At 42.1% G+C, this 22,967-nt stretch overlaps 1 protein-coding gene across 1 annotated transcript in view; it reads right to left on the bottom strand.

The window, feature by feature from the left end:
- Window positions 1–7,378: 7,378 nt before the first annotated feature.
- LOC141075760 (G protein-activated inward rectifier potassium channel 1-like) overlaps window positions 7,379–22,967 on the bottom strand; it is a 178,933-nt gene continuing 163,344 nt past the window's right edge. The window contains exons 2-3 of the mRNA XM_073562906.1: window positions 19,591–19,807; window positions 7,379–8,228 (exon numbers count right to left, since the gene is read on the bottom strand). Of these exons, the coding sequence (XP_073419007.1) occupies window positions 7,627–8,228; window positions 19,591–19,807 (819 nt within the window). The 3' untranslated portion in view covers window positions 7,379–7,626. The remainder of the gene's footprint in view (window positions 8,229–19,590; window positions 19,808–22,967) is intronic.

The raw sequence follows: 22,967 nt of genomic DNA, 5'->3' as shown, positions 1-22,967 counted from the left end.
TTCTGAGATTTGTACTGTGCCTGAAAAATAGTTTCCGATTACATGTAGGGTGTTGTCGCACTCAGGAGAAATTGCACAACAAACTGAGAGGTCAATTTTTTATAAGCCCTTATAAAAATTAAAGATATGGTGCTAAGACAACATTTTAGCAGTAAAAATGTAATTACTAGTGATGAGCGAGTATAATCGTTGCTCGGGTTTGGCGTGCTCGGAGATTTTCTTTTTGATGACGCAGCTGCATGATTTGTGGCTGCTAGACAGCCTGAATACATGTGGGAATTACCTAACAAACAGGCATTCCTCACATGTATTCAGGCTGTCCAGCAGCCGCGAATCATACAGCTACATCAACACAAACTAAATCTCCAAGCACGCCAAAATACTCGGAGGACACCCGAGCATGCTCGGGAAAACCCGAGCAGCGAGTATACTTGCTCATCACTAGTAATTACTCTTTCTTTACCACCCAATGGTATAAATTTCTGTGAGACACATGTGGTGTGGACATGCTCACTGCAACCCTATATGAATACATTGAGAGGTGTAGTTTATAAAATGATGCCACTTATGGGGGGGCTTCTGTTGTTCTGGCACTTCAGAGGCTCTGCAAATGTGACCTGGCACCCTCAAACCATTCCAGAAAAATGAGGACTCCAATATGGTGCTTCTTCCCTTCTGAGCTTTGCACTGTGCTTCAAAAGCAGTTTTTGACCACATACGGTATCGGTGTACTCAGGAGAAATTGTGCAACAAATTATATGACTGATTTTGCTCCAGTTACCCTTGTGAAAATGAAAAATTTGTGGCAAAACCAACATTTTTTAAGGAAAAATATATTTTTTCATTTTCACAGTTCAACCTTATAAACTTCTGTGAAGCACGTGGAAGTTCAAGGTGCCCACCACACATCAAGGTACATTTCTTGAGGAGTCTAGTTCCCAGAATGGGGTCATTTGAGGGGAGTTTCAACTGTTGCGGCACATCATGGGCTCTCCAAACGTGACATGGTGTCCGCTAATGATTTCAGCAAATTTTGTGTTCAAAAAGTCAAATGGTGCTCCTTCCTTTCCAAGCCCTACCGTACACCCAAACAGTAGTTTTTCCACATATATAGGTTATCTGCACCCTCAGGAGAAATTGCAAATAAAAATTGTGTTTTGCAATTTCTCCTCTTACCCTTGTGAAAATAAAATAATTGGGGCTAAAAGAACAGTGTTGTGGGAAAAATATGATTTTTTGTTTTTCACAGCTCAAAGTTATAAACTTCTGTGAAACACCTGGTCACATCATGATCTCTCCAAATTTTGCGTTCAAAAAGTCAAATGGCGATCTTTCCCTTCTGAATCCTGTTGTGTGCAGAAACAGTAGTTTTCCTCCTTCTATTGGTATCGGCATACTCAGGAGAAATTGCACGACAAATTGTATGTCCTGCAGCCTTTGTGAAAATGCAAAATTTGGGGTTAAAATAACTTTTTTGTGGTAAAACCTAGATTTTTCTGTTTTCACGGTTTTCTGCTATAAAACCCTGTGAAGCACCCGGGGGTTCAAGATGCTCACCACACATCAAGATACATTTCCTGAGGGGTCTACTTTTCATAATGATAACAATTATGTGTGTGGGGGGGAGGGTGATTCCACTGTTTAGCCACAGCAAGGGTTCTTCAATTGCGATATGGTGTCTGCTAATGATTCCAGCCAATTTTGCGTTTAAATATCAAACTGTGCTCCTTCATTTCTGAGCCCTGCCAATCATCCAAACAGTAGTTTTTCCCCACATATCGGGTATCGGCACACTCAGGAGAAATTGCAAAACAAATTGTGTTGTGCAATTTCTCATGTTTCCCTTGTGAAAAAAATTGGGGCTAAAAGAAGTGTGAGAAAAATGTGACTTTTTTAATTTTCACAGCTCAACATTATAAAGTTCTGTGAAGCACCTGGGAGTTCAAGATACTCAGCACACATCTAGATACATTTCATTAAGGGGTCTAGTTTCCAAAATGGAGTCCTTTGTGGTGTAATTCCACTGTTTAGGCCCATCATGATCTCTCCAGGGGTCTACTTTCCAATATGGCATCACTTGTGGAAGGTTTTCACTGTTTAGGCACATCAAGGGCTCTTCAAACACAACAAGGCCACTAATGATTCCATACAATTTTGCATTCAAAGGTTAAATGGTGCTCCTTCCCTTCCGAGCCCTACCATGCGCCCAAACAGTAGTTTTCCCCCACTTATGGGGTATCGGCATACTCAGGAGAAATTGTAGAACAATTTTTGAGTTCCATTTTTTCTTGTTATCCTTGTGAAAATAACAAATTGAGGCTAAATTAATATTTTTGTGGAAAAAATAAATTTTTTTTATTTTCATGGCTCTAAATTATAAACTTCTGTGAAGCACCTAGCAGTTCAAGTTGCTCACCACACTTCTAGATAGGTTCCTTCATGGGTCTCATTTCCAAAATAAGACACATCTGGGGCTCTCCAAAAGGTGACATTGCGTTTTCTCTCCATTTCAGCCAATATTGCGTTCAAAAAGTCATGCGATACTCCTTACCTTCCAAGCCCTGCTGTGCATCCAAACAGTAGTTTTTCCCCACATATTGACATGCTCAGGAGAAATAATTGCCCAACACATTTGGGGTCCATTTTCTACTGTTACCTTTGTGAAAAAAATTGGGTCTAAAGTAAAATTTTTATGAAAAAAGTTTCCTTTCATATTTCTTCAGTTCCTGTGAAGCACATGAAGAGTTAATGAACACTTTTTAGAATGGTGTCAGTTTTAGCCATTTTCTGTCATGTAGTCCCTTCAAAGTAACTTCAAATGAGATGTGGTCCCTAAAAAAAATAGTTTTATACATTTTGTTGGAAAAATTAGAAATCTCTCGTCAGCTTTTAACCTTTCGAACTTCCGAACGAAAAAAAGATGTTTAATATATTGTGCTGATGTAAAGTAAATATATGGGAAATAGTAACATAGTTAGCTAGGACAAAAAAAGACATTTGTCCATCCAGTTCAGCCTATATTCCGTCAGAATAAATCCACAGATCTACGTCCTTCTAAAGAACCTAATAACTGTAAGATACAATATTGTTATGTTGGTTATTTTTTAACTATTTTGTGTGACATAACTCTCTGATTTAAGGGCATAAAAATAAAAAAAACTGAAAATTTGCTTTTTTTTCCACAAATAAATGTGAGTCATATCGAATTCCTCTAATATATAAAGCTCAAGTGTGTGTATGTATGTACTGTATGTCTAGGATTGGCATCCGCACCGTCGCAGCTACAGAAACAAAATTTGGCACAGTCACACGTCTGGACCCAGACCTAGGCTATGTTCTGAGGTGAAATTTTAACCCCGCGCGTTCCAATTCACCAAACAATTTTGCCCCTATCTATATAATGGGGAAAAAGTGTGTGTGTATCAAGCCCCGCCCCTCATTATGATGTCATAATGGTTGCCATGGCGACGCTGATGTCATCATAGGTTGCAAGCCCTGCTGCTCATTATGATGTCATAATGGTTGACTATGGGAAGGAGGATGTGTGATGGGTATATGGGCACTGGACTATGGGATGGAGGATATGTATGACGGGTATATGGGCACGGGACTATGGGATGGAGGATGTGTGATGGGTATATGGGCACTGGACTATGGGATGGAAGATATGTATGACGGGTATATGGGCCCGGGACTATGTGATGGAGGATATGTATGATGGGTATATGGGCACGGGACTATGGGATGGAGGATATGTATGATGGGTATATGGGCATGGGACTATGAGATGAAGGATGTGTGATGGGTATATGGGCACTCGACTATGGGATGGCGAATATGTATGATGGGTATATGGGCATGGGACTATGGGATGGAGGATGTGTGATGGTATATGGGCATGGGCCTATGGGATCGTGGATATGTATGATGGGTATATGGGCACGGGACTATGGGATGGAGGATAATTATAATTTGCTATAACTAACCAAGGTTAGTTACTATGCCCGGGCAGAGTACTTATTTATGTTTTTCATTATCTGGGTGCACCCACTTTTTTCTTGTAACCTGCGGTGCTCTCTCTTTTATATATTATTTTTAAATGTATCTAATAAACTTCATATTTTTTAAATATTCATACCTTCGCCTTTTTGTAAAGTTTTCTTTTTCGGCGTCTCTATAAAGTTTTTTGTTTTACTGCTATTTAACAGTGGGATAATTGGTTGGTGTATGTAACTAAGTAACTACCAAAAACACGTGTTGTAGAGGTGGGTAAATTAGCAGGTAGTTATAAGGTCTTTAGGTATGTTATACCATTTTCTTCCTTTAGAGGAATTCTTTAGGTACTCAGAAAAGCCCTTAAAGACAATGGCTGGCCCAATGTCATCAAATCTCTTATGACAGAATGCTGTTGTAATACGCTTTGAAAAGTCGCAAAATTTTTGCTCAACATGAGTGTGTGAAAAAATACTGCACTTTTGTCATTTCCATGCCAGTTTTGGCAAGCTCTTGGATGTGGCATGGTGTCACCCACTCTCCTTAATCTTGACAATCTGTTGCGTATTTTGTCACAAATCTTACTCCAGTCTTTGGGGTAGCAATTGTGGCTAGGTGCATGGAGTTGCACATCTCTTTAAAGACGTGCCTTATTTATTAAGAGAGTGAGAATAAATCTGTGCAAAGACCAACCCTGATATCACCACTATATGTTGACCATATAGTGGCAGATACCAGTCTTGCACAACATATAAAAAATTACAGCACAGTTATAGTGACTCACAGGTAATGTTCTTTCTCATTGAATCGTTCACTTTTCTCGTCTTTTCCATCTGGCCCAGACCGACCTGACAGCTTCTAGCCAAGACTCGTCTGCATAGTTTACAACCAAAACATATTTGACTTCTCACATTTTCTGCATTGTTTCCATCTATTCCCAACTTGCACAAGCTCCTTATCCTACTGTCATCCCAATGCTAAGCCTTCTGTTGCCATATTTGTTGCTGTTACTGCACCTGTTGTGTGGCACAGATATAGTGGTCCTTAGTGCCCCACCTAATAATGCCTACCACTGTGCCCCTTACAAAGAAAATGCCCTCCTGATGGTAAACTTGATCTCTAGAAAATATTATTGTGCTCTCCTAGTGCCTTAGAAAACAATACCTACATTTTGCCCTTTAGAAACTATTAATGCCCCAGTGTTCTCCTTTGACGATCGCACCCATAACCATAATCCTTCTTAAGTACCCACTTAACTTTTAATAATGTCCCCTGACTCCCCTTCACCCCCTATAGTAATAATGTTCACTAAGTCTCCCGTACAACAATAATGTCCCGAGTCCACAACCGTATAGCAATAATGTCCCATGAGTCCCCACATGTACAGCTTCCCTACACACAGTATGATTCTACCCACAGCTCCTCTATATAAAGTGTGATGCTCCCTCTGCTCTCCTGTACAGTGTGATGCCTCAACTGCTCCCTTACAAATAGTATGATATCCGCACAGCTCCCCTATACACAGTATGATATATTCACAGCCCTCAACATACAGTATGATGGACCCAAAGCTCCCCTATATACAGAATGATCTTCTCACTGATCCGCTATAAACCTTATGATGTACTCCATAGTCCTTTATACAAAGTATGATCTGCCCCAACTCCCTATATACAGAATGGTGGCCTCCACAGCTCCCTGTAAACAGTAGTATGATGCCCATACAGCTCCCCTATACACAGTATAATGCCCCCACAGCTCCCTATACACAGTATGATAGCCCTCAAAGCCCCCATATATACAATGTAATGCTCCCCTATGCACAGTATAATGCACCAATTCCCCCTGTAAAAGCATAATGCACCATACACTGTATGATGGCCCAAACAGTCATCACACAGTTTAATGCCCCCAGAGCCCTGCTATAATTAGTATAACGCCCACCTATGCACACTATGATTTCCTGACAGTAGTCCTAACAGTATAATGCCCCCTATACCCCACGATAGCAAAATGCCTGTCCCACTGAATGATGCCCCCTAGGCTCCCCTGTACACATTATAATGGCACTTACACAATTTGTTGGTTTCCACAATAGTCCCCACATCGTATGATGTCTCACTGCAGTCTCCACACTGCTTAATGCCCTCACAGCACCCTTACAAGTACTATTATAATACCAAATAAACATCATATATGTATTTAGCCCTGGTTCCTTGCGAGTCTGCTGGCAGATGGCTTCAAAGTGCATGTGGACCAACACAATGCATGCTAAAGCGACCTGCGGTCTCCAGAACAGAGAGCGGTAGTGTAGTGATGCAACGCATCCTAATTCTACTGTAGAGTTTAACTGTCACTTCCCCCTCCCCCAGTTGATACGCTATTGATCTAGATATCTAGATACATTCTTTGTGGGTAGGAATGCCTCTCTGTTAAAGGGTTTAGTGTGACTCTTATCTTGAATACCTGTCCTTAAGATCGGTCATGAATACCTAATTAAGAGTTGTCCAGCTGTTTGTCCCGATATTCAGTTAGCTTTTTAAGGGGTCCACTGTATACAATTTGTAGTGGCTTTGCCAGGTATTACAGCCACTGCTGTTCAATCTCAAAAGTGGGACTTAGCTGCAATACCAAGCACTGCCACTAAAAAATCTATGGCGCTGTGCCAGGTAAGGCCTGTTTCACACTTCAGTTTTTTTAGATCAGTTGAAATCCGCCAAGGATGAAAAAAACGGATTTGTTTCCATTTTGGAACAAACTGATGTCAGCAGACAGTTTTTTGGACGGATTCGCCGAAGTTGCAAAGGGCAGGAAATTTAAAGGAACCGCCGTCTGCTCCGCCCGGGAACCGCTACAATTCAAACGGATCCGTCCAAAAACGGATGCAACGGACGACCGTCAGTCAAAATCTGCCACTAATGCAAGTCTATGGGGGAAAAAACGGATCCGCCAAAAAAGGGGCGGATCCGTTTTTTTCTAAAACTGGCGGATTTTGACTAACGTCAAAAAACGGAAGGTGAAACAGGCCTAAGCAATAAAGACACAGACTTCCTCAATCAACTTCCTCAAGTTGAAACCCCTTTGATTTGATATTGATAACCTGTCTTAGGTTTTTTCACACATCAGTATTTTTGATCAGTATTTCATCAGTATTTGTATGGCAAAATCTGGAGTGTCTCAGGTGTCAATCTTTTAGTTACAGTTTTTCTCTGTAAGTTACACTTGGCTTACAAACATTGATGCAAAATACTGACCAATACAGGCCCTTAAATACATAATAAAAAAATTGGAAAAATAGAAATCTATGAAATAAGTATAAATCTTAAAAACTGCACACAAGCAGTGTAGTAAATACTCGAGTTCATGTACATTCAGTAAATCTAGATTCACATTTTAAAATAATTTTTATTATTTTCAACTATTTTTTTTCCTCGTTCCAAATACATATTGTATATTCTATGTGTCAATTTTCATGCATTAATGAAAAGAAACCACTTTATCAATGCATGTTTTAATGTCGAAAACAATGTTTTATGACAAAAATGTAGAACAGTGAATGTCTCTTCTTGTCACAAAGTTTAAGGCCATTTATTGTTATATTCCACCTAGGAAACCTCTTCAGTTCATGTAAGTTTAGCTGATGCAGCCAGAATTCATTTTCCTCAGCTTTGCTGGTAGATTACTATCCAGCATTGTCCCCAAGGTTAGCATGCCCTGTGTCTTCTTCTGAAGCTGGAGGTTTCCAGTAGACTGTGTCATACACTCAGGTTTCACCTTGAAATATTTCAATGGTGTATTCTCCTCGCTGTCTTCACATGTGGAAACTGTGATCCGTTGTATCTTTAATGGGAGATCCCCGGTGCTGCATGCTCTTTCCACACTATTACTACACATTCTTAGTAATTTTCTCTGGGCGTTGTCACTGCCCCGACTGAGTTTTTGAAGCTTGGATGGAAGTAAACTGCTGCCTACTTCAAACACATTGAGGTAGTCCAATGAGCAAACCCTATCCCGATTATATTTATCACTGCAGAGAGAGGTTAGGGGAGAACTTGGGGCTTGTTTCTCCTCTAATTCCTTTACACTGTAGTAAGGAGTTGGGACTTCAAAGGTGGCGTGAAACTGGGAGTAGTCCACCCTGAAGAAGCCCTCTTCTAGGGACATGACTGGAAGAAATCTATGTCCCCAAAGTACTTCATCCTCAGTATAAGATGTTCTTGCTTGGCAAGTCATTCCTGCAAGATAATTAAGATTTTACTGATTAATTAAATTCTATAAAAAACATATGATATACTGTATGTATTAAAGGGAACCTGTCAGGAGCTTTAGGACCGCCAAACTAACCACATTTCTGTTAGTACACCTATAAACCAAACAAGTCCCAAATAAGAATAAGAGAATAAAAGTCAATAGAAATATTATCCTACAAAAATTCCTCCTTTATTAAAGAGGTGGTCCAAAACTAACACTGATTTAATCCTAAATACCTATCTATTTAATGTAATAATCTAATTACTTTTCAAATATACATTAATTAAAAAGTTCCTATCATTTCCTCTCTACTCTCTGTGTTTTTTTTTACCATGGTTAGTAAAACAAGACGCTATCAAGGGGGAGAGACTGCGGTCACTGATGTCTATTCTGGGGCAGGGCTAGCCCCTGCTCTACTGAGTATTTGTTGGTTGTCAATTCTGAAGTGTGCACAGTAGGATCTTGTCACTGTGCAATATTCATTTGAATGCATAGTGACAGTGCGCTCCCTCGCCAGATCTGATGAGAAGGCAAGTGAGTGTATTGTCAGTGCGAATTATAAGGCAATAAGCCGGCAAGCAGGAAAAGCAGAAACCAGCCCAAACCCCTAAAACTGACATTATGTTCAGGGGCGTTCCTCTCTACAAAGACTTATTTTAGGAATTTGCTCCTAAAGGATAGGAATCAAGATGATTACTGGAAAAAAAATGATCGAAACCAGAGTGAGGCATGACAAATGTTAAAAACTACAGAGTAAAAAAAAGTTATCCATTTGTTATTGGTGCACACTTGCAAACAATCCTGTATTTTGTGGGAATGTTCTGCATTCTGGAACTCAAATATGTGCTTAAAGCACCACTCAAGTGGTTTTTTTCAGCGCTGGAGTGGTGTTTTAAATGTTAGCCGGTCATATACTCACTCTCCGGCATCTTCACCATATTTTGGCACTGCTCTTGTCCAGCAAAACCATCTTGTGACAGTACCTTCTGACTGGCCAGAAGTCAGAGGCTTCGTCACAAGCTCTCAATGCAAGTCTATGAGAGCAGGAATGAGGCTTTCATAGTTTTGTATTGAAAAGTGACCTTCGGCGTGCTCTATGAAACACTGGAACCACTGACAGGTTACTTTTTGCCAGAGACTGATGGGAGCAGAGGCAAAAACAGATGAAAACGCTGGAAGGTGAGTATCAGACAGGGGGAAGGGGACTTACATTTAAAGCACCACTCGAGCAGTGCAATATAAAAAGAGATGGAGTGGTGTTTTAAAGTAAATTTTTCTGAAAGATCTCCGCCACTTCATCAAACTATTTCTATGGTCATCTTGTTCTGTGAAGTATATCAGACATACTTTAAAGCCCCCATCACACTAAGCGAGATCTCTAGCGAGATCGCTGCTGAGTCACAAGTTTTGTGACGCAATAGCGACCTCAGCAGCGATCTCGCTGTTTGTGACACCTATCAGCAACCGGCCCCCCGCCGGGTATCGCTGATCGTTCAAGAATGTCCTGGGCCTTTTTTTGAACGTTGATCGTTTGTTTGAGAGCTCACCAGCGATCCTGACCAGGTCATATCATTGTCGGGATCGCTGGTGCGTCACTATGTGTAACGGGACCCTTACTGATCCAATATTTAATTCCCTGGCTGAAAAAATATCTGTTTAATCCATATGTCAATTAGGCTTAAGAGCTCTTCTCACTGGCTTGTCTACACAATCAAGTAGTAGAAGATGGGGATGGGCAGAGAATTGAGCCAGGGAGACAAAGGTTTGGGAAGTGTTTTGACATTCACAGAGCACTTGAGCTCAATTTGAATATAAATTAAAATAGCAAATTTTTTTTTCAGCCAAGGAGCAAAAAATTGCATAAGTAAAAGTATGGATAACATTATTTTTGAAAGTGCAACGTGACCATGACAATTGGCTGGCTAAGATTAAGGAAAAAGAAGAAAAGTTTTTTTTTGCTTTTTTAAGAGTGCCACACTTGACTTTTTCTGTTATTGCAACTGTTTTCCATTGAATGTGGATGAACTGCAATACTACGAAAAGCCCAGTAAGAATAGTGATGCAATTCTGCTACTGGAAAAAGCAGATTCTTATTGTAACCCCAGACGACCCCTTTAATAATTTGACAGCATTGAAATGAATGAATGTTTTTCACATTTCAATTGTATAGTGATGAATGGTTTGGAGTATTCCTAATGTTTCCTTGTATTTGTCCATTCCACTGTATGAACTTCAAAAAGGAATGGTAAATTATGTCTTTTCTGCCAAAATATTATGATATAATGAGCTTTGATTACTGCCTATTACTCACATTACAGGGCAGGAATGCTGATGAATTATATGGTGAAATTACAAAGCATTAGCTAAAACATTCCATTCTGCTGCAGATTTACTAAAAGGCCTTTAATTTCAATGAAAATGCATTTAAAAAATCCAGCTGTAATACCAGCATGTGGGACGTTATGGGGCTCATTCTAAGATTTGCACATTGCTGCCTGATGATGTGTTCTTTGGACATTATATTCAGATTGTACAATGCTTATAGTTCTCGCCGTATTGACTAAAATTTCCTTTGACATTTCTGTATATTACACCAATCATTACTCTGGAGCCAGGAACATTGCTGTTTGGTAAAAGTTTCTGTTACATCTTACAACCTTTTAAAGTCAAGCGTTTTTTTAAGTACCGTACAATGTTTTCTTGGACCTTTTCCAGATATAAGTGATGCAAAAAAAGAGAAAAATGCTGGGTATCTGCAGCCAATTTTGCGGTAATAGGGAAAAAATTCTTGCGACCCCTAGATCAGCTACATATTATTTATACATAGGCCAGTTTCACACATTCAAATTTCTCAGTCCACATGTAGACCTTGATTTCTGCAGGTCTTCTGACCTTACAGCTACATAGGCATGAGGCTGTCGAGATGAGACAGGAGACCTGCAGCTGGTCCAGAAATTGATGTGAGTAAACGGACCGCCAAACTCAGTTGTGTAAAACCGACCATATGTTAACTCTTAATGCCAATAAATGTGCTACAAAAGTCAAGGATGTTTGTGTACTGGCGATTTCTGAATTTTAGGGTAGGGCATTCTAACTTCATGTGCACTAACTGTAAAGAATCCTTTCATATGCCTACACTGATTCCCCTTTTGCCCCCACACAGTTCTTGTAATATAAACATTAAGTGCCAGTTCTTTGCGTTGAAAGACTGAAACGGGAATATCTGACTGTGCAGCAGCCACAAGTAGTTAGGACTGTGGAAACAGTCAAGGAGACTGAGCTATGCTGTTTCTGTAACACCCTTCCATTTTAATGGGAATTATGGAAGAAATGTAACACCCCTGGCATGGCTGTTTCTTAGTCCTGACAGAGATTGATCCAGTTTCAAAAAGAGAAAAAGATAGAAAAATGAAAAAAGAAGAATATCCCAATTTCAGTATTGAATGGCTGAGAAGGGAATACACCTTTAACCACACATATGCTTAAATGTATATGATTCCAAATGTTAAGATCCACTCTAAATTGTTTCTTTTTTAAGTTTAATCAGTCCAGTTTTTCTAGTCTCTCAATATACAGTCCTTTTACAATTTTTTTGTGTAGTCTCCATTCTTTATAATGGTTGTCCCATAAACAACATATGTCACCTATCCAAAGGATGATAAATGTATGATTGATGGAGGTCTCCACGTATGATAAGAACTGGGGTCTCAAAGTCTCCTATGTGAGAGAAGCATTAATGAGCATTTGTGACCAATGCTTCACTAATTGCAATATTCAATAGTGCTCTCTCTATAGCTCCATTCACACAGAACTGTGAGCCCAGTGGCAGTTACAGTTGACAGACTATCAGCGATCATACCCATCCTGTGTATAGGTGAGCAATGTTTTCATGGTACAACCCCTTTTAAGTACTCTAACACTAAAATGCCCAGTTGTAAGAACCTTCTATACACAGTGCCTTGCGAAAATATTCGGCTCCCTGGTTATTTTAAATTTTTTTGGAAATGCAAAAACTGAAAAGTGGGGTGTGCAATATTATTCGGCCCCTTTACTTTTAGTGCAGCAAACTCACTCCAGAAGTTCATTGTGGATCTCTGAATGATCCAATGTTGTCCTAAATGACTAATGATGATAAATATAATCCACCTGTGTGTAATCAAGTCTCCGTATAAATGCACCTGCTCTGTGATAGTCTCAGGGTTCTGTATGAAGCACAGAGCGCATCATGAAGACCAAGGAACACAAGAGGCAGGTCCATGATACTGTTGTGGAGAAGTTTAAAGCCGGATTTGAATACAAAATGATTTCCAAAACTTTAAACATCCCAAGGAGCACTGTGCAAGCGATCATATTGAAATGGGAGGAGTATCATACCACTGCAAATCTACCAAGACCAGGCCATCCCTCTAAACTTTCATCTCAAACAAGGAGAAGACTGATCAAAGATGCAGCCAAGAGGCCCATGATCACTCTGGATGAACTGCAGAGATCTACAGCTGAGGTGGGACATTCTGTCCATAGGACAACAATCAGTCGTACACTGCACAAATCTGGCCATTATGGAGTGGCAAGAAGAAAGCCATTTCTCAAAGATATCCATAAAAAGTGTTGTTTAAAGTTTGCAACAAGCCACCTGGGAGACACACCAAACATGTGGAAGAAGGTGCTCGGGTCAGATGAATCCAAATTCGAACTTTTTGGCAACAATGCCAAACGATATGTTTGGTGTAAAGGCAACACAGCTCATCACCCTGAACACACCATCTCCATCAAACCTCACTTTGCTCGAGCTGTTTGCCAAGGAAGAATGGGCATGAATTTCAGTCTCTCGATATACAAAACTGATAGAGACATACCCCAAGCAACTTGCAGCTGTAATCGCAGCAAAAGGTGGCACAACAAAGTATTAAGTTAAAAGGGCCGAATAATATTGCACGCCCCACTTTTCAGTTTTTGAATTTCCACAAAAATTTAAAATAACCAATAAATTTCGTTCAATTTCACAATTGTTTCACACTTGTTGTTGATTCTTCACCAAAAATTTACATTTGGTATCTTTATGTTTGAAGCATGATATGTGGGAAAAGGTTGAAAAGTTCCAGGGGGCCGAATACTTTCGCAAGGCACTGTACATACATATGAGTAATAATATGTGCTGCTCTATTACAGTTGTGGCCAAAAGTATTGACACCCCTGCAATTCTGTCAAATAATACTCAGTTTCTTCCTCAAAATGATTGCAAACACAAATTCTTTGGTATTATTATCTTCATTTAATTTGTCTTAAATGAAAAAACACAAAAAGAATTGTCCTAAAGCCAAATTGGATATAATTCCACACCAAACATAACAAAGAGGGTGGACAAAAGTATTGGCACTGTTCGAAAAATCATGTGATGCTTCTCTAATTTGCATAATTAACAGCACCTGTAACTTACCTGTGGCACCTAACAGGTGTTGGCAATAACTAAATCACACTTGCAGCCAGAAGTGTTTTGAGAAACACGTGATGGTGTCTCCGCAGTGCCGGATGTTGATCTCCATGAGGTCAATCATCCTCACTTTTTCTTAGTCTTTTACTAGGCATTGCTCCTACTAGCCAGTTTCCTACTCCACACTGATGAGGGGCAATACCCCGAAACAGCTGTCTGTGGATGGATACCATGTTTTGGCATAGGTGGTTTCCTTCATTGGAGACTGCCCTTTCCCGTGGTTGTTCCTTCCCGGTGAAAGACCTGGCTAGTCATTGCTTGCGTTGAGAAACATGTGATGGTGTCTCCGCGGCTTATATATTTTGCATGTTTTACATATTTCCCATAAGGGATGGGGGCAGTGCTCTAGAATCACTGCGTTGAGAAACACGTGATGGTGTCTCCGCAGTGCCGGATGTTGATCTCCATGAGGTCAATCATCCTCACTTTTTCTTAGTCTTTTACTAGGCATTGCTCCTACTAGCCAGTTTCCTACTCCACACTGATGAGGGGCAATACCCCGAAACAGCTGTCTGTGGATGGAGACCATGTTTTGGCATAGGTGGTTTCCTTCATTGGAGACTGCCCTTCCCGTGGTTGTTCCTTCCCGGTGAAAGACCTGGCTAGTCATTGCTTGCGTTGAGAAACATGTGATGGTGTCTCCGCGGATTATATATTTTGCATGTTTTACATATTTCCCATAAGGGATGGGGGCAGTGCTCTAGAATCACTGCGTTGAGAAACACGTGATGGTGTCTCCGCAGTGCCGGATGTTGATCTCCATGAGGTCAATCATCCTCACTTTTTCTTAGTCTTTTACTAGGCATTGCTCCTACTAGCCAGTTTCCTACTCCACACTGATGAGGGGCAATACCCCGAAACAGCTGTCTGTGGATGGATGCCATGTTTTGGCATAGGTGGTTTCCTTCATTGGAGACTGCCCTTCCCGTGGTTGCTCCTTCCCGGTGAAAGACCTGGCTAGTCATTGCTTGCGTTGAGAAACATGTGATGGTGTCTCCGCGGCTTATATATTTTGCATGATTTACATATTTCCCATAAGGGATGGGGGCAGTGCTCTAGAATCACTGCGTTGAGAAACACGTGATGGTGTCTCCGCAGTGCCGGATGTTGATCTCCATGAGGTCAATCATCCTCACTTTTTCTTAGTCTTTTACTAGGCATTGCTCCTACTAGCCAGTTTCCTACTCCACACTGATGAGGGGCAATACCCCAAAACAGCTGTCTGTGGATGGATACCATGTTTTGGCATAGGTGGTTTCCTTCATTGGAGACTGCCCTTCCCGTGGTTGTTCCTTCCCGGTGAAAGACCTGGCTAGTCATTGCTTGCGTTGAGAAACATGTGATGGTGTCTCCGCGGCTTATATATTTTGCATGTTTTACATATTTCCCATAAGGGATGGGGGCAGCGCTCTAGAATCACTGCGTTGAGAAACACGTGATGGTGTCTCCGCAGTGCCGGATGTTGATCTCCATGAGGTCAATCATCCTCACTTTTTCTTAGTCTTTTACTAGGCATTGCTCCTACTAGCCAGTTTCCTACTCCACACTGATGAGGGGCAATACCCCGAAACAGCTGTCTGTGGATAGATACCATGTTTTGGCATAGGTGGTTTCCTTCATTGGAGACTGCCCTTCCCGTGGTTGTTCCTTCCCGGTGAAAGACCTGGCTAGTCATTGGTTGCGTTGAGAAACATGTGATGGTGTCTCCGCGGCTTATATATTTTGCATGGTTTACATATTTCCCATAAGGGATGGGGGCAGTGCTCTAGAATCACTGCGTTGAGAAACACGTGATGGTGTCTCCGCAGTGCCGGATGTTGATCTCCATGAGGTCAATCATCCTCACTTTTTCTTAGTCTTTTACTAGGCATTGCTCCTACTAGCCAGTTTCCTACTCCACACTGATGAGGGGCAATACCCCGAAACAGCTGTCTGTGGATGGATGCCATGTTTTGGCATAGGTGGTTTCCTTCATTGGAGACTGCCCTTCCTGTGGTTGTTCCTTCCTGGTGAAAGACCTGGCTAGTCATTGCTTGCGTTGAGAAACATGTGATGGTGTCTCCGTGGCTTATATATTTTGCATGTTTTACATATTTCCCATAAGGGATGGGGGCAGTGCTCTAGAATCACTGCGTTGAGAAACACGTGATGGTGTCTCCGCAGTGCCGGATGTTGATCTCCATGAGGTCAATCATCCTCACTTTTTCTTAGTCTTTTACTAGGCATTGCTCCTACTAGCCAGTTTCCTACTCCACACTGATGAGGGGCAATACCCCGAAACAGCTGTCTGTGGATGGATACCATGTTTTGGCATAGGTGGTTTCCTTCATTGGAGACTGCCCTTCCCGTGGTTGTTCCTTCCCGGTGAAAGACCTGGCTAGTCATTGCTTGCGTTGAGAAACATGTGATGGTGTCTCCGCGGCTTATATATTTTGCATGTTTTACATATTTCCCATAAGGGATGGGGGCAGTGCTCTAGAATCACTGCGTTGAGAAACACGTGATGGTGTCTCCGCAGTGCCGGATGTTGATCTCCATGAGGTCAATCATCCTCACTTTTTCTTAGTCTTTTACTAGGCATTGCTCCTACTAGCCAGTTTCCTACTCCACACTGATGAGGGGCAATACCCCGAAACAGCTGTCTGTGGATGGATACCATGTTTTGGCATAGGTGGTTTCCTTCATTGGAGACTGCCCTTCCCGTGGTTGTTCCTTCCCAGTGAAAGACCTGGCTAGTCATTGCTTGCGTTGAGAAACATGTGATGGTGTCTCCGCGGCTTATATATTTTACTTGCAGCCAGTTGACATGGATTAAAGTTGACTCAACCTCTGTCCTGTGTCCTTGTGTGTACCACATTGAGCATGGAGAAAAGAAAGAAGACCAAAGAACTGTCTGAGGACTTCAGAAACCAAATTGTGAGGAAGCATGAGCAATCTCAAGGCTTCAAGTCCATCTCCAAACACCTGAATGTTCCTGTGTCTACCGTGCGCAGTGTCATCAAGAAGTTTAAAGCCCATGGCACTGTGGCTAACCTCCCTAGATGTGGACGGAAAAGAAAAATTGACAAGAGATTTCAATGCAAGATTGTGCGGATGTTGGATAAAGAACCTCGACTAACATCCAAACAAGTTCAAGCTGCCCTGCAGTCCGAGGGTACAACAGTGTCAACCCGTACTGTCCGTCGGCGTCTGAATGAAAAGGGACTGTATGGTAGGAGACCCAGGAAGACCCCACTTCTTATCCCGAGACATAAAAAAGCCAGGCTGGAGTTTGCCAAAACTTACCTGAAAAAGCCTAAAACGTTTTGGAAGAATGTTCTCTGGTCAGAGGAGACAAAAGTAGAGCTTTATGGGCAAAGGCATCAACATAGAGTTTACAGGAGAAAAAAAGAGGCATTCAAAGAAAAAAACACGGTCCCTACAGTCAAACATGGCGGAGCTTCCCTGATGTTTTGGGGTTGCTTTGCTGCCTCTGGCACTGGACTGTTTGACTGTGTGCATGGCATTATGAAGTCTGAAGACTACCAACAAATTTTGCAGCATAATGTAGGGCCCAGTGTGAGAAAGCTGGGTCTTCCAGCAGGACAATGACCCAAAACACACTTCAAAAAGCACTAGAAAATGGTTTGAGAGAAAGCACTGGAGACTTCTAAGGTGGCCAGCAATGAGTCCAGACCTGAATCCCATAGAACACCTGTGGAGAGATCTAAAAATGGCAGTTGGAGAAGGCACCCTTCAAATATCAGGGACCTGGAGCAGTTTGCCAAAGAAGAATGGTCTAAAATTCCAGCAGAGCATTGTAAGAAACTCATTGATGGTTACTGGAAGCGGTTGGTCGCAGTTATTTTGGCTAAAGGTTGTGCAACCAAGTAGGCTGAGGGTGCCAATACTTTTGTCTGGCCCATTTTTGGAGTTTTGTGTGAAATGATTAATATTTTGCTTTTTGCTTCATTCTCTTTTGTGTTTTTTCATTTAAGACAAATTAAATGAAGATAATAATACCAAAGAATTTGTGTTTGCAATCATTTTAAGGAAGAAACTGAGTATTATCTGACAGAATTGCAGGGGTGTCAATACTTTTGGCCACAACTGTATATGCCTTTACATTTTACAACTGATATTCTTTAGATTTGGTAATCCTTAAACTGAAACTGTCACTAGGTTTTTGTTACCCCATCTGAGAGCAGCATAATGTAGGGGAAGAGACTCTGAATCCAGCAATGTATCACCTATTGAGCTGCTTGCTGAATTTTTTATAAAATCAGTTTTCTCTGTTGCAGATCTAGCAGTTCTCGGAATGCTAAGCTCTGTATAACCCCACCCATACCTCTGATTGGCAGATTTCTGTGTACACTCTGCATAGGCAGAAAGCTGCCAATCAGTGGTGGTTGCGGGATTATACAGATCTCAAGAATTCATAAATATGGAGGACTCTATGGAAGCAGGATTACTAGTCCTCTAGTGATAATCTCATGCTGATAAAATAGTGATTTTTACAAACACTACAGCAAGCAATCCAGTAAGTAATACATAGTTGGAATCAAGGTCTCTGCCTCTACATTATGCTGGTCTCAGATTACATGGCAAAAATTTGGTGACAGATTCCATTTAAAGGGAATCTGTCACCCCTTTTTTCGAATATGAGCTGCCGGCACCGACATCAGGGGCTTATCTACAGCATTCTGTAATGCTGTAGATAAGCCCCGATGTAACCTGAAAGATAAAAAAAAAGAGTTAGATTATATTCACCGGGGGGGGAGATCACGTCTGATGAATGTCGCATGTCGCGGTCCTGTCCCGCGCCTCCCATCTTCATACGATGTCGTCCTCTTCTTTCCTTCCTGTCATCGCTCCTGCACAGGCACACTGCTCTGCCTTGTTGAGGGCAGGGCAGAGACCTGCAGTGCGCAGGCGCCGGTAGAGGTCCGGCGCCTGCGCACTGCAGTATTCTGCTCTGTCCTCAACAGGGCAGAGCAGTGCGTCTGGCTGGAGCCACGACAGGAAGGAAAGAAGAGGATGTCACCATATGAAGATGGGAGGTGCCGGACCACAACACCCATCGGACTGGACCGCCCCCCGGTGAGTATAATCTAATTCTTTTTCTCTTTTTTCTTATCTTTCAGGTTACATCGGGGGCTTATCTATAGCATTACAGAATGCTGTTGATAAGCCCCTGATGGCGGTGCTGGCAGCTCATATTTGAAAAAAGGGGTGACAGTTTCCCTTTAAATGGAATCATTCTGTATTTGCAGACTCAATAGACACCACCTATGGATTCAACTTACTTGGACCCACAGTTATACAAGATGGTCCCATGACAAAGAATCAAAAGGGTTTGCTTCTAAGGGGTGCTAGCCACCACTGTATGCTTAACCACATACAACTGTTGCCCCCTGCCCATTTTTATGACCTTTGTACATATTCCTATGCTATTCTTGCTACCTATTATTATAAATCTGTCGCCATTGGCCCCAAAGCAGCCACGTTCTCTAGCTCTGCGTAGACATGAATATATGTAGGCTACACAGTAATATTAGTTGTCTGAGGAGAGGGCTTTTGTGTTGCAGTTGACCAGTGAAGTTGGCTTATGGCCTCTCCCTATATTTCCTTGGTGTTTTTCTCTTTTCACCCTTCTTCGGCCTGACCTGTTTTGTCTTCCTCCCTCTACCTCTTATTTTCTCATCTGATCTGATTCCTGCTCCCTCTCCGTGTATCCTCCTTATCACGTCTATCATACTCTTGATGCAAATCATTACATTATTGATCTGCTTCCTTCCTATAATAAACTATGTTGTACTTCATTCTCGGTTCCTGTTGTAGCAATCATGGAATCATTACGATTCTCTAATCCTCACCAGTAGTTTCCACAATGCCTTCCAGAATGACAACTATCTCAAACTGTTCACTCCGCAGTGACTTGTGCGAGAGATCAAAGAATGGACTCCGACGGTTGATCTCATGGCAGATTGTTAGTGGAGAAACAAGGAACAGTTGATCAGCTCCGGTGCCAAATCCAACATCCAGCTCACGTTGGTCTAGCGGCAAGAATTCACCTTCTGGTGTCTGTCTGGACTGAGAAAAAAATGCAAATATTAAATGATTAATCATACTAGAAACTTAGCCTGCAATGTGGATGAAAGTAATAAGCGATGTGAATGTTGTGATGGTCAGTTACATTTTATTACAATTAGGGCTTACATAGAAAGCATCATTTTAATTTTTATTTACTAAATTAATAGAACATGTGAAAATAAGTAACTTTATAATATACTAGCTGAAGAGCCCGGCGCTGCCCGGGCATAGTAACTAACTACGGTTAGTTATAACAAATTATAATCATTATATCTATATATATATAAAGCTGAGTGTAGCGCCCCACCCACTCCGCATAGCCACATTCACTATAATATCCCACATCATCTGGTCAGCCAGAGCTACCGGACTACTACCCCTAATATCCCACATCATCCCATCAGCCAGAGCCACCGGACAACTACCCTTAATATCCCACATCATTCCGTTAAAGCCACCAGACTACTACCCCTAATATCCCACATCCTCCTGTCAGCCAGAGCCACTGGACAATTACCACTAATATCCCACATCATCCCATCACAGTCGCCAGACTACTACCCCTAATATCCCATATCGTCCTGTCAGCCAGTGCCACCGGACTACTACCCTTAATATCCCACATCATTCCGTCAAAGCCACCAGACTACTACCCCTAATATCCCACATCCTCCTGTCAGCCAGAGCCACCGGACAATTACCACTAATATCCCACATCATCCCATCACAGCCGCCGGACTACTACCCATAATATCCCACATCATCCCGTCCGCCAGAACCACCGGACTACTACCACTAATATCCCACATCATCCTGTCAGCCAGAGCCACCGGACTATTACCCCTAATATCCCACATCATCCCATCAGCCAGAGCCACCGGACTACTCCCCCTAATATCCCACATCATCCCATCAACCAGAGCCACCGGACTACTACCCCTAACATCCCACATCATCCCATCAGTCTGGGGTCAGAACCAGAGTGCTGAGTGGAACGGTCCTAACTTCCATACCGGGGATCCCTTTAAGAGAGACCTGGGGGCAGTACCAAAGTGCAGAGTGGATTTGCCTTCACTTCCATACCGGGGATCCCTTTAAGAGAGGCCTGGGGGCAGTACCAAAGTGCAGAGTGGATTTGCCTTCACTTCCATACCGGGGATCCCTTTAAGAGAGGCCTGAGGTCAGTACCAAAGCGCAAAGTGGATTTGCCCTCACTTCCATACCGGGGATCCCTTTAGTAGGGGCCTTGGGTCAGAACCAGAGCGCTGAGAGGATTTACCCCAACTTCCATACTGGGGATCCCTTTAAGAGAGCCTGGGATCAAAACCAGAGCGTTTGAAGGCAATTGCCTTGACTTCCATACCAGGGATCCCTTTAAGAGAGGCCTGGGGTCAGAACCAAAGCGCTGGATGAATTTGCCCTGACTTCCATACCGGAGATCCTTTTAAGAGAGACCTGGGGTCAGAACCAGAGCGCTGAGTGGATTTGCCCTTACTTGCATACCAATGATCCCTTTAATAGAACTCTGGGGTCAGAATCAGAGCGCTGGGGGATTTTCCCTATCTTCCATACAGGAGATCCCTTTAAGAAAGCCTGGGGTCAGTATCAGAGCATTTGAAGGCAATTGCCCTGACTTCCATACTGGGGATACCTTTAAGAGAGGCCTGGGGTCAGTACCAAAGCGCAGTGTGGATTTGCCCTAAGTTCCATACCAATGATCCCTTTAAGAGACCCTGGGGTTTCTCTCTCTCCCCTTTTCCAGAGTTCTGTTCCTTTAAATTTCACACACTGGCTGCTGCGATGGATCCGTCCAAAAACCAGATCGGGTGCATCATTTTTGCAAATCTGCAACGGATCCGTTTTTTCACACTTTGACGGTTTGGTATGGAGGATGTGTGATGGGTATATAGGCACGGGAGGGGGGGTTCATTTCTGTCATGTGCTCGCTGCTCCTTTCTGAGGGCAGACAATGGCTGGGAGCTTATGTTCCCAGGGATGCTAGATTTCTCCCACCATGTCAGTGTCTGCTGAGGTGTTGTCAAGTGGGAAAACTTGCTCATAGTAACCAATCACAGCTCAGCTTCTTTTAACCAGCTCTGGTGAAATGAGAGATGCTTAGTGATTGGTTCAAAGGAAAACTGTTGCTCATAGCAACCAATCGCAGCTCAGCTTCTTTTGAACAGCTCTGGTGAAATGAAAGATGCTTCGTGATTGGTTGGTGATACACACATACATACATTCAGTTTTATATATATAGATATTTTCTGAACAATCAGCTTGTTTGACTTCCTCCAGGAATGATCTTTCACTTTTAATTCACATGTAAAATCTGTATTCAGTACAGACATATTTTACCATTACAGAGATAGGAGATGACTGTTGCTGCTCATAACTTTCTATGGAGACGGGAGGAAATAGAGTCAGACACAGACATTCTGCTGCAAGTTAAGGTGCATTTATAGTAGCCGATTATCCTGAACACACGTTCATCCAGTACAATGATTTTTATCTTGCTTAAAAATCATTTTTTATGGCAGCACATTGTCTTATTGTGTTGGGCAAAACAGGACATGTGCCACCGAGGACATTGACAGTCTATGGTCACTTAACGATCTGTTACTATAAGTTCTGTGCTCATCGAAAATGTAGTTGGTCTGTCTATATAAGTTATTGATTTTATGTAACCATTTGGTCGTTTATAGCAGGGTTCCCCAACTCCAGTCCTCAAGGCCCACCAACAGGTCATGTTTGCAGAATTTCCCTTGTATTGTACAGGTGATGCAATTATCACCTGGGCAATACTAAGGAAATCCTGAAAACATGATCTGTTGGTGGGCCTTGAGGACTGGAGTTGAGGAACCCTGGTTTATAGCAACAGGTCGGCCAGTCTATGTGTCATTAGTTCCATATAATAAAGTTGCTACAGAGGTTCGTGTGGTCTCAATTGTACCTCCATATTCCACATATTTCCAATAAAGATTCTTCAGTGTAACAGGAATATAAAGAAAAGCATCCAATTTCATAAAATACACCAAGAATCATAAAACTATTTTTGCACTCTACCAGTGTCCACACCTTGAGCATGGGTTCTTCCTACTCGTCTTTCTCTTCTCTACCGCTACAAGTAACTGTCAATACCACCTTCTAGATGTAGGTGTTG

The sequence above is a fragment of the Dendrobates tinctorius genome, unplaced genomic scaffold (assembly GCF_039654945.1).
Source record: "Dendrobates tinctorius isolate UK_male_01 unplaced genomic scaffold, ASM3965494v1 ptg000370l, whole genome shotgun sequence".
NCBI classification, from domain to species: Eukaryota; Metazoa; Chordata; class Amphibia; order Anura; family Dendrobatidae; genus Dendrobates; species Dendrobates tinctorius.
This window is presented reverse-complemented; position numbering and strand designations above follow the sequence as displayed.